The sequence below is a fragment of the Salvia hispanica genome, unplaced genomic scaffold, assembly GCF_023119035.1.
Source record: "Salvia hispanica cultivar TCC Black 2014 unplaced genomic scaffold, UniMelb_Shisp_WGS_1.0 HiC_scaffold_28, whole genome shotgun sequence".
In the NCBI taxonomy this organism is placed as follows: Eukaryota; Viridiplantae; Streptophyta; class Magnoliopsida; order Lamiales; family Lamiaceae; genus Salvia; species Salvia hispanica.
This window is the reverse complement of record NW_025952003.1, coordinates 1,731-15,190: the sequence shown is the minus strand read 5'-3', so window position 1 is coordinate 15,190 and position 13,460 is coordinate 1,731. Positions and strand designations below refer to the sequence as shown.

At 33.5% G+C, this 13,460-nt stretch overlaps 1 protein-coding gene across 1 annotated transcript; it reads left to right on the top strand.

Annotated features, from left to right (window-relative positions):
- The first annotated feature begins 6,532 nt into the window (after nucleotides 1-6,532).
- On the top strand, nucleotides 6,533-9,604 carry LOC125198804 (protein FAR1-RELATED SEQUENCE 5-like). Its single transcript, XM_048097071.1, has 4 exons — nucleotides 6,533-6,557; nucleotides 7,157-7,919; nucleotides 8,090-9,102; nucleotides 9,198-9,604. Exons 1-4 carry the CDS (start codon nucleotides 6,533-6,535, stop codon nucleotides 9,584-9,586), a joined length of 2,190 nt encoding a protein of 729 aa, XP_047953028.1. The 3' UTR covers nucleotides 9,587-9,604.
- The last annotated feature ends 3,856 nt before the right edge of the window (nucleotides 9,605-13,460 follow it).

Here is a 13,460-nt window from a genome sequence, read left to right as displayed (position 1 = left end):
TAAGCAAAATGTTTCACAAAGTAAACATTGTACAGAGGAAGCACACACCTACATATGTATCAAATCTAAGCACAATTTAACGGAAATAAGCAGTTTTTGGTACCCAAAATGCAAGATTTCAAATATTACTCAACAATGAGCACATTTTACACGAAATTAAGCAAACAAACCAATACTTAATCATATTTATGCATACTTGAAGGCAGATTAAGCAACATTCCGAAATGATTAAGCAACAAATTTTAACTAACAAATCTTATTCCAAAAAAAATATTTAACATGGAATAAAGCAACCACAAGAAGAATTAAGCGACAAACCAATCGCAATAAGCAAACGAAATTAAACAGATTTAGCAATTGAAATAAGCAAACATAACTCAGAATATTACCAATTCGCGACGATTCTTCAATCAGAACATTACCAATTCGCGACGATTCCTCAACGTTAGGCTCTCGTGGTGTTCGAAATCTCTCGTCTTTTGGACATTTTTCGAGTTATTGGCCGGTTGATGGACGCGGTTTACGCTGTGTTGATGGAAGCGTTGGACTTTGCTGTTGCGGGAACGGTGGTGAGCGACGGGATTGGGTTGGGGTTTTCAATTGGGAACGTGTATTCGGAGTTGAAAGCGGCGGAATGAGAATTTGATTCAATTGCAAAGAGACTGTTAAGATTTGAAGGGAGTTGAAGAGAGTGGAAAGATCGTGTAATTGAATGCTCACTGATATATCGCGACGTAAAATTAGGAGAGTGGGTTAAATATATGAACTGACTACTTTACCCTTTCATGCAACGAAAATGATAAAAAATGCAATCTCAGTTGATGAAATCATAACCCCACATCTATATATCTAACGGTTCTTATAAGTAGGATGTTATAAGTCTAAGGATATAGGGAGTGTAGTGCTCCCCTCTTGATGTATTCATAGATCTTGAGGTGTTTGCCAGTTTTTCATTTTTTCTTTCCAATATATTATACACGCTTAGGTACATATTTTGGAGGATCGACTATGTTTATGTTTAAGTGATACTTCAGATAGTGAATTGTTATTTGGGGGATGAATGTATATGGAGATATGGATTCTTGGAGTGAAGAATATACAATCGACAATCTACCACATAAGTATGGATGTGTTTTCCCTTAGTATTGGCAAAAGGTGACTTGTCTGCAGTGCACCATAGGGAATATTTGTGGAATGTAGTCTTGCAAGATCAAAAAGGCCCTCTTAAAGGATATTGTGGAATGTATTCTTGCAAAATCTCTTTTTATTCCAAAAACTTTCTTTCGACCAGGAGACACTGGGAAATCACCATGTTAAGTCGTTAAAAGACAAACTCATTTTTCGTGTATACCAGAATCTTGACATATTTTATGTGTAATGGAGTGGACAATTGCTTAGTTATACTCGCTATGAAATAGACTATGTTGGTATAGTGTGAAATGTTTACATTGTTTTATCTTGGCCATGGTAAATATTTTATATAGAAATATACATTAAGGACTACTGAAATAAAAAAGCTTATCAAGGTGAAATAAAATTCATATTTAAACAATAACATATATTCGGTTATAGCTATTAGATATGAGGATTAATGAATTAAAATCTGCCATCTTGCAAGCAAAGTATATCCAAAATTTTGTTTAATTACGCATGGAGGGGTATTACTGTAGACTCGTTTGGATCGGCTCGTTTTTCTTTATCCTAATATTACGCCTACTTTTTACGGTATATAATATACTACTAGTTTATCTAAAATTACACCATATACATGTTTTGCATAAGCCAATTATACTTTTTGCCTTTTTTTTTTCCTTCCAATTTTCGTTTATTATTTTTAATATGGAAGTAATCTGTGAAAAAATCTGGGTTGGGCCATTTGGGCCCAGTGAGCCTATTGCCATCTTTATTTTAGAGTGACTTTTAATACTCCCTAGGTCCCGCCATCCACCAATACAAGAGATGTTTTGACTCGGCATAGATTTTAAGAAATATGGTTAAAAGATGATTAAAAATGTTAGTGAAGGGTGAGTTCTAATTTTATATATTAGTTTTATAATAAGATGTGAATGAAATAAAATTAGTGGAATATAGGTCACTACTAAAAAGTTAAATGGGAAATTGATTAGTTGAAGGACGAAAATAATAAAATAGGAAGTGCATTGGTGGACGAAGAAGTAATAAAATACTTATCTACCCCAAAAACATAAAATCTATTGAGGCATATGATCGTCTAAAATGATATTGCTTTTATTCTTCCTACATCACTTTTAACACCCTAAGCTTTCATTCGCCCACAACCATGAGAATTCATAATATTGAGTCAATTAAAGATAAAAGCATAATCATTGGTATTTGGTACGTATACATTCATAGACTTGCATTATATATTTTTGTTTTATAGGTCCCTGCTATATGTTTAAATCTCATTTTATTTGATTTTATCTTATTATTATCGGAACACGTGCGGTTTGAACAAGTATAAATATGATAAAACATTTAGGGGCTTCTTGGTATGATGGAATGAAATGTGATTCCTATTTTCATTTTATTCATTTGCTTGGTGTGATGGAATGAATGAGTGAATGGATGAAATGCAAAGGAAATCCAAGAAAATTGAAATTTCATTTCTATCTCCATTTCATTCCAACCTCCATTCCATTTTGTGAAATTAAATGATAGTGTCGATCTACATTCGAAGTAGATGCTATGATATACACATTTTCTCTAAACTAAATCCCGGTGAGTTAGAAATAATAGATTAAAGTTGGTCACAATAGTGCATTGTGATGTTGCACCACATGATATCTTTGTAACAAAGGTGTTTGATAGCCTTATTGGCTCGAAGGTATGCTTCGGATTTTGTTATCTTTTTTTGTTCACGATATAGTTCTAGCAGTGGCAGTTGGCAACGCCGAAAACTTGTGAAAACGGATTGACTTGAAATTTGCACGGGGCTTGTGAATCGAGCTTAGAAATTCGCACAATACTTGATGATATCTATATTCATAATATTTAGCCTTTTGGATTGGTTCTGAGGTAAAAAAACGTTATGTGTCGGATTGACTTGAATTTTACATGGTGCTTACGAATCGAGCTAGAAATTCGCACGGTGCTTGATCATATCGATCAGTATCACATTTGGCCTTTAGATTGGTCATGAGGTCTTGTGAGATGGCTTTTGGTGCAATTTTGCAAACACATCATTCACCGCCGACTATCAACACATACGGTGGAGTGAGTATTTAACTAACTCTATAGTATTAATAGTATTAACTTGAAATTGAAGGAATGGACTAGGAGTATGTGTAGCCACAATCTTTTGACATTAAGAACCAATCAAGCTCCACTATTCCACACAAGTGATTCATATCCACATCTAAAACTGACTTTCCTCTTCTATTTCTAACAATCTAGTTTCACCATAGAGCTTTCCAAACTTATCGTAAAAAAATCTTTCAAATCATTGATGAGAATTTGTAAATTTCATTCTTAGAAATAAAAGGATTCAAGAAAAGGTGTTGTTACACGAGAACGCGCTAGAGATGGTGAAATTCTTGTGCTTCTATGTGGAAATGATAAACTACAAAGATGCATTTGATATCTACAAAGAGACCTTGCTAACAGCAGCCAAATCAGAAAACCATGAAGTTGTAGAAGTTCATAGTAGAGACTTTTCCTCTTGCAGTTCATGTTACAAATTCTTCATGTAGAATTTTCTCCACTTGGCCATCGAGAACCGCTGCAAAAACGTGTTTCATCTTATTCATAAGAGTAGCAACTACCTATACCAATATTCAAACAATGGATAAATACGGTAACTCTATCCTTCACTTGGCTAGACAGTTTGGCACCTCCTCACAAGCTCAATTTAATTTCGGGGGTAGTTCTGCAGATGCACCGAGAACTACAATGGTTTCAGGAAAATTCGTATTTATACACAGAATACTACACTGCAATGAAAAAGAAAACCTGTATTGTTTCACAATGATATGATTAACAGGAAACTCGCACGTTTTGTCACTACGTTGATGTGTTTAACTTGATATGTGATTTGGATGGGACTAAAGATATGATAGCAGCACACGTAGATAATGATGGTAACCATATGTTGCACTTGATGGGAACATTGGCTCCTCAAAATCGGCTTGACAACCTTCATGGGGTAGCTTAGTAGATGCAACGGAAGTAGGGTGGCTCAAGGAATGAGACTTTTGGTTACTTTTTGTTTCATGGAATAGCCAAGAAAGCTTTGGTGAAGTTCAAATTTAGAAGTGACCTACTTTTTTTTAGTAAGTGTGACTAGAATTACACGTTAAAAACACATCACATAGATAAAATAATCATAAGAGTTCAAGTTTTACTCAAATCTAAGTCACACAATGTGTGCAAAGATTTGGATAAGCCAATTACAATCATATTTGCAATTACAAACTAATATGCCACCAAGTGCATCGGAAGCACAATATCCATCCCTTTGAATTCAGCCTTGCAATTGTCTACAAAATCTGGAAGGCTACAACCTCTGCTATCAATTATAGTTGTGCATTTTTGTTGCCCATTCACTTCAAAAGCTGCACCAAACACAACTGATAAGAGAAGGAATAGAACTAGATATAATTTAGCCATTCTACTTAATTCAACCTTTCTTTTTGTATAGTAATATTATATTGCTCGCCTCTAATAATACTATCACGCATTTGGGCCAGCCGCACACCGAGGCAAACGGGAGGCCCACTTTATAATTGTGAATAACATAATTAGTGGAATGTGAGGTCCACTTTATAAAAATAGTGAAAATAATATGAGACATTTATTGTGGTATGTCCAAATAAGAAAATATGAGACATTTAATGGGGAATAGATATTGCAATATAAAAAAACTAAATTCATAGAAATAGTACAAAAACACGCGTTTTTCCCATTTCAAAGTTCTTTTACCTATGGGTGGGGAAAAATGCCGAATCATACCGGAAATATACCAAAAATTCAGTATTTTCGTTGTACCATAATTTTGGTACGGTATACCTTACCGAAAACTCATAACGGTATGAATGTTCATATACTAGGGTATACCGGGGCAAATATCGTAAATCGCAGTATATAGAAGAAATTGGAATACACCACATATACGGTATATACTGAATTTGCGATATATACCTTAAAATATCTTATATATCGAATTTGCGATCATACCTTCTCAAAATCCAAATTCACCGAAAGTTTCGACTGTTTGTATCCCATTCTCTATAATTATTTTGTTGTAATTGATGTTTGTCTGACATTGATTTGGTTACACATTTTCAACTCAAGCCAATATAAAAAACCTAACGCACTAATTGTTCATCTTATCAATTGAGCGCAAAAAGTCCGCATGATACCCCTATACCCGGAGGTACTAGTCATCTGGAACCGGCCAACCGCCCACTGGAGTGGCGACTTGACTCAAACCCACTTAAGTGGCACTAGTTTTATGGTGTTTATGTTAGTGGGATGACTTACACCTATGAATTATTGGTTAGACTTGGAGTGAAATTTGAGTTATGTCTGTGTTATGTACATGTGTTCTTATTAATTGATAAGTTCTCACTCTCCAAATGCTACTCCCTTCGTCCCAATATAGATGACCCCTGCTTTGCTTTGTGTTTAGGTGGAAGCGTAAAGTAAGAGTTTACTACTCTTAGAATGGTTGACAATGTAGTTACACTCTAAATTATGGCGAGAATTATTATAAGATAAGTTCGGTTTCAAACCTAGGAGCAACATGATTATTCATTATACTGTACTACTCTTAGAAAAGTTGACAATATTGACTTGTCGCACTCTAAATTATGGCGATGAGAGGAAAATACAGATTATAAACAATACTAAGAGTATGGTGGTAACATCATTCATAATTAAAATACACTTAAAAGAGAGTAATGTGAGTGGCAGAAGTGTCCAACATGGGGTAAAGCACTACACTTTGTGCACGCATAGAGGAAAATCCGTGTTGTATCATTGTAGTGCGTTGCGCACCTGGTGCTTACACTTATAAGCATGAAAATGCATCATGACATTATTTTTAGAATACTTTATTATATATATATATATATATATATATATATATATAGGGATCATATCATAACCCCCAAATCACATAATAACTCTATAACCAAATCTGGACCACACATATTTGATAATCTTGTGGTTGAGATTCAAACTTAGATTTACTTCATAAAAAAGGCGCAGGGGGGTAAAAATGTAATTTCCTCATTTAATTTCTGAATTTTTCTCCAAACTCGTTTCAAACTTTCATTCTGTTGGAACTCAATTCTCTCACCTTCTAACAGATCGATTCTCTCATCTTCATCTTCCATATTTCTCGCCTATTTTATTTCAACATCTCCAGATTTTCTTCGATTTGGTTCATTATTCCATAGTCTCCAGATTTTGTTTCCATATTTCTCGCATAATTGTGATCGGGAAGATGTTTTCAATTTTGCGTTCTTATTTTCATTGATTACCTCTTCAATTGCTGTCAGAATTTGCTTCGATGGAGTCTGTAGCAAATAACGAAGGTAACAATCATTATCTATGTACATTCCTGTTTGTGATGATGCTTTGAAGCCAATGATTGGTATGAAATTCAGTACATTAGTAGAAGCAGTTGATTTCTATGAACATTATGCTCGTTCAGTTGGTTTTTGGCATTCCTCACGTATTGAATTTGATTTTAGATTAATATTAGTTGTCGATTGGTTTATGTTTCTGATGTACTGAAATTCTTATTTGATTATATTACGTATTGCCGATTATGTGTTAAGATGATACTTTTGGCTTATAAATGTTAGGTTTACTGCATAACATGATAGTTTTGTCGGATAAAATGATACTATGATAAAATGATACTCTGATAAAATGATACTATTACTGATTTGTAGGTATGTACATTCCTGTTTGTGATGATAGGTTTACTGCATAACATGATAGTTTTGTCGGATAAAATGATACTATGATAAAATGATACTCTGATAAAATGATACTTTTACTGATTTGTAGGTATGTACATTCCTGTTTGTGATGATAGGTTTACTGCATAACATGATAGTTTTGTCGGATAAAATGATACTATGATAAAATGATACTCTGATAAAATGATACTTTTACTGATTTGTAGGTATGTACATTCCTGTTTGTGATGATTCTTTGAAGCCAATGATTGGTATGAAATTCAATACATTAGTAGAAGCAGTTGGTTTCTATGAACATTATGCTCGTTCAGTTGGTTTTGGCATTCGTAAAATGGGCAACAAATCAGTTCAAGGTATTACTAAGTGGCAGTATTTGGCTTGCAGCAGACAAGGCTCTAAGAATTTTATACCTGGTCATGCATCCCAATCAACTGAAGTGTCTGTTAAGAAGCGTAGGTGTCGGTCATTTAGGTGTGAATGTCTTGCTAAGCTCAACTTGAGATATTTTTCAGATGGCATGAGCAGAGGATATGAGGTTTATCAGTTTGTTGAGTATCATAATCACTTAATGGTTGCGGATGAGCATAGGCATTTTATGATGGCCAATCGCAATCTGGATCCTATCCATCGGAGGTTTATGGAGGATTGTGGCAGGTGTAATATTGGTCCCACTCTCACATTCAAACTTTTGAAGGAGATAATGGGTGGACCTGAAAATGTTGGATGTGATATTATTGATATTAGAAATGGTTATCGTGATATTATGTCCAATATTGATGGTTCAGATGCTCAAATGATTTTTGATTATATGCGTTCTCAAAAGGAATCATCTGATGCCTTCTATTATGAAATTGAGATAGGATCTCATGGAAAGTTAACTAGACTCTTCTGGGCTGATGCTATTTCAAGACGAAATTATCATATGTTTGGAGATGTAATTTCATTTGATTCAACATACAACACTAACAGGTATATTACTTTTGTTGCTAATAGACATAAAATGATACTTTTTGCTGATTAAATTATATTTCAGTTGATAAAATGATACTTTTGGCTGATAAAATGATAGTCATAGCTGATAAAATGATACTTTTCTATATGCATGAAAATATAATTCATTTTTATGTTATATTCTGAAGGTATTGCATGATTTTTGCTCCATTCACTGGAAAAGATAACCATTCTAGACCAGTTACATTTGGAGCTGGCTTGTTATCAAGTGAAGGTAGAGACTCCTATTCTTGGTTGTTTGGCTGTTTTGTTCGATGCATGGGGGTAGCACCCAAATTGATTATCACTGATCAAGATTGGGGGATCAAACTTGCTGTTCAACAAGTACTTTTACAAACAAGGCACCGATGGTGTATGTGGCATATCATGGTTAAGGTGTCAGATAAGTTGCCCAAATCTTTACTTGGTAATGAAGATTTCAAAAAAGAGTTGAATGCATGTGTTTGGTCTGATTTGTTAGAGCCTGATGAGTTTGATATAATATGGAATGATATAATGGAACGGTATGGATTAGAAGACGTGCACTGGTTTGGATCAATGTTTGAAGATAGAGAATTCTGGGTTCCTGCTTATTTTCGAGATTTTCCCATGGGGTCGCTTCTTAGGACTACATCGATGTCTGAATCGGAGAATAGCTTTTTTAAAAACTACACAAAGCCACGTGCAAATCTTGTACAGTTCATCAATTTCTTTAATTATGCTGTGGGAGATCAAAGGAATGCCAATTCACGATTGAACTACTTGGATTACTCAACTATTCCTGATTTGTCAACCCAATTGCCTATTGAGAAGCATGCATCTACAATCTACACTGATTCTATTTTCAAACATGTACAACAGGAAATAAGTACGGTATGTGAGATTGTTTCTATAACTGTTGAGGATAACATCAAGATGCATCAGGTCAAGGACCAATATGGTAGAACATGGGATGTTAAGTATGATTGTAAGCAAGACACATTCGACTGTAGTTGCAAGAAGTTTTCCAGAATTGGTTTGTTATGTTGTCATATATTTTGTTTGTTGAAGAATAAGTCTGCTAATCTCATTCCTGAGAAATATTTTGGTCGAAGGTGGTTGAAGAGCTCTTTACTAAAGGCAGCCCATGGTCTACCATCTGAGGAACAACAACCATTTGAACGTGTGCTCCATTTTTAACCTTATTTGTAAAAATTCTATTTTTCAGTCAGAGAAATGATAGTATTTATTGTAATAATGTTATCTTTTATCTTGCAGATTTGGATGAAAAGCAGGAAGTTAAGAAAAAGTTGTTCTCCAACTTTTATCGATTAGTCCAAAAGTCTGAGGGAAGTATGGATCATTTGTCTTTGTTAAGTGCTGGTCTTGATGATTTGGAAGAGCATATATTTGGAAATTGTGCAGCACCTTCAGTCATTGAAAAGAAGAAGATGGTTGAGGATTTTTATGGAATGGCAGTACCTGATGTAATTGATGTACATCCTCCAGACGTTGTTAGTACCAAAGGATCAGCTAGTGGCAGAGTAGCAAAGAGGGAGAGTGCAATAAGGAAAGCAAATAAGCCTCTACGACGGTGTGGTAAATGTCATGAGATGGGTCGTCATGATTCAAGAAATTGTGGTAGAGTCAATGAGAAGACAGATTGAAGCCATTTGATATAGTTTAGGTATTTTTGGTGTATAAAATGACATTTTTGTTTAATAAAATGATACTTTGGGCTTATAAAATGACATTTTGGCTGATAACATGATACTTTTTTGTTAACAAAATGTTACTTTCAGCGCATAAAATGATTCTTTTGTTTATAAACTGATAAAATGATACTTTAACCTGAAAAAATGATACTCGCAGCAAATAAAATGACAATAACCTTATAAAATGATATAAAGCTGGAAAAAATGACATATAAGCTGATAAAATGATACTCTCAACGGATAAAATGATATTTTAACCTGACAAAATGATATATAAGCTGATAAAATGATACTTCTGACTGATAAAATTATAAAATGATACTCGCAGTAGATAAAATGATACTTCTGAATTATATAATGACAAAATGATACTTGCAGCAGATAAAATGATAATCTTGGGTGATTATATTCGAAACCACTATTACAAAACGCTATTATCAAGTCATACAAGTTAGTATTACAACACCACCCCTATTCAGGGGGTTTAAATTCTCTAATCATCTTTTCAACATCAATTTCTCCTTTTTTGCTGTCATTCTCAAACTTCTTCTGTATCATTGTAAATGTCTCAAAAGCCTTCTTGTTAGTATCTCCAATAAGCAATGCTTCAGTATATCTGGCACGGAGTTTTATGAAAGACTCTGTTCCCTTCTTCGTTAAACCCGAATTCCAGTTACGAACAGGACCACCCATGTAAGTCTCCAAATGGCGCATCACATAAATTCCACAGTCAACTTTATTTGTATCGTTCTGCCATGGCATATTCATGTATCTGGTTTTTGACAGTTTGACAGTTCTCCCCATTGATGGATTGACTCCATTTCCAAGATAAATTCGGAAGAAATTTTTCTATTCAAATAACACAAAACATACATGAGGTTGATTAAAAATGATATTATGTTCCGTACTGAATTATATTCAATGCATTTTAACTAATAAATATTGAATGCATTTAACTAAACATACCAGAGTACTTGGTGTATCTTCATATTTCTTCTCAATTAACTCTTCACTAACCAGAGAATTGTCAATCACATCCATCATTTGCATTTTGAGATTGAAGCAGATGATATAATAATGTTCATACGCCCAGATCGGAAAGAATATCTAATTTTCAAAAACATTATATACAAATGTCATTTTCAAAAATATAGGTATGTTGTTCTGTAAGGGATGTGATCATATCATAACCCATATTTATGGTGATAACCTAATAACCCTCATTTTATGGACGAAAAGTATCATTTTATAGAACAGAATATCATTTTATGGATTAAAAGTATCATTTTATCGTGTATAAATATCATTTTTAGTAAAAATGATACTTTTGACCCATAAAATGATAGGGTTATTAGCTTATCACATAAATATGGGTTATCATTATAACGCACCCCTGTTCTGTAATGTATATCTAATTATGACTTACCATGTCATAATTTTCCCATTTGAAATTTTCAATCTTTGACACAAATTCATTTAAGTTTGAGCAAAATCTTTCTCGACTCTCTGCTTCAGTCCAACCAGATCTCCTTGCAGTAATGTTGTAAATCTGTCATGTTTACATTTTTGTAAATATATTTAACTTTTAATGTAATACTATTATTTATTTACTCGTTTACTGTACCGTAGGTGTGGTGTTGATGAAAAGACGACTCGGTGATGCCTTTGATTTGAATTTTTCATTGTAGTTGAGGAACACAACCCATGCATCTATGATGTTGATCCTGAATTAGGGCTTTTAGATCTAGTTTTTTATGGATAAGATACAGAAATTTATAAATTATTTTCGCCTTCATCACGAGCCTATTTTAATTCATCTGAAGGTAAATAAGTCATACTAACATGTTACGAAGATTTAAATTCATTCCAGAATATATTACTTCATTCTAGTAGGTTTTTACTTCATTCCAGTAGGTTTTTACTTCATTCCAGTACGTAAATGTGGTTTCGCCGTCGCGTGCCGTTCTTTCTCTCTACAATATCTATCACCAACGCCATGGCGCTAATATGGTTTAATAAACACATGGAATAATGTAATAAATTATTGGAATGAAGTATGTGTAGAAGCATTTGAAGTCCTACTGGAATGAAGTAAAAATCTTATCCAATGAAGTAATAAACGTTTCTGAATGAAGTAATAAACTCACTTGAATAAATTGCATTTTTAAATGTTAATCAAGCAAAAACCAACGTCAATGAATTTAAATGAAGCATATGTTGAATCATTTCAAAATATATATATATATAGGGATGTATTCATATCCCAACACTAAATAGTTGTAAAACACAAAACTCTTCCCACTCCATTGGATTTCGAAATCTATCGTTCATTTTATGTGCCATGTGGATTAATTAAATTAATATTTAAATTAAAAAAGGGCACAGTCGACCCTTCAAATTTTATGCGGTTATATACTTCCTTGATTTTCTCCTCCATGATTGGTACATATATTATATAACTGATTTTCCTTAATTAAATCTTTAATCTCTTCCACTTTTACGGCTTAGTTCAGATTCAAATTTTACTACAAATTATTGTTAACAATTATTTTTAGTTGGAAATATCAATCACGCTAGAAGGACCCATTTATATTTTCAGTGTTATTATATAATGGAGACACATATACATACGGTGGATATAATATAAACAATATTTTATAGATTAGAGTTGTATGATAAATTTTTGCAAAGTACGTACAGGACGTATATCGTATATAATATATATAATGTACATTTTCGGTACGTGTAATGTAAATAAAATGAGTCATGGACAACTAAAATTTTGCAGTAACTAATGTACGTTCAAATTTCCAGTAATCAATGTACGAATAAAGTGATTTAATGTATATGCCACTTAGCTAGTAATGTAATTTTATTTGTTTGATAAGGGCCAGAAGTTAAATCCCTTCCCCAAGGGTTTAGTAGTCCATGGGCTAGGGTGTAGTACCGACTCATTTATATAACGTTCGCTAAGGGCATGAAGTTAGATTCATTCCCCTAGGATTAACTTATCCAATGAGCTAGGGTATAGTACCCACAACTTCCCGTATAGAATCCCAATGGCTGAAACTTAGGTCCCATTAATGTCCGTTACAAATGTTAGATTAGTTGAATATTGTTCGTTCCATACATTATTCAACACTGTAACTATACATTATTTAGTAAATTTTGTGCATTAAACATGTTGCGCATTTAAAAATGTGTTATTGTATTTCCACATTATTTAGAAGTAATTGTACATTACTTGAAATTAAAAGTTTACATTATTTATAAGTAAAGTGTACATCACCATCAGTTTGACATCCCAAAAAAATATCCTTTCATAATTAACACAAGTATAAGCATTCAATTCATGTTTCCTTGCAACCATGCTATTTCCCCAATTTCATGGATAGCTTGGATTAATCTCGGGTTCAGTTTCTTAATCATATTCACATATTCCTCCTCCGTCCTCCTGAATCCTTCTTATTCCTCTTAGGTGGTTGTGTCTGGATGTCCACTCGCGTGTTGTTGTCAAAGTCGTCATAGTCATGCCCTCTTTGAACCTATTCACAAATATATAGATTGATGTAGCAAATCAGTAAAATAATGTAGTCAGAAACCAGATACACATTCAAGATGTAATCAGATAATGTAGCAAATTGGTAGACTAATGTACTACTTCAGCAGACAAAATGCACTAATGTAGACTTCAGCACACAAAATGTACTGCTGCAAAATTTTAAAAGACAAGGTAAACATGTTCAACTTGAAATATTTTCAGTTTAGCAACTTTGTGAAATAATGTACAAATACAAATAATATAGCTCATCCATTTAACAATGTA

Coding starts and splice junctions, on each gene's coding strand:
- LOC125198804 (XM_048097071.1), top strand. CDS start 6,533: ATGGAGTCTGTAGCAAATAACGAAG. Junction 6,558..7,156: donor GTCTGTAGCAAATAACGAAG/GTAACAATCATT, acceptor ACTGATTTGTAG/GTATGTACATTCCTGTTTGT. Junction 9,103..9,197: donor GGAACAACAACCATTTGAAC/GTGTGCTCCATT, acceptor TTTATCTTGCAG/ATTTGGATGAAAAGCAGGAA.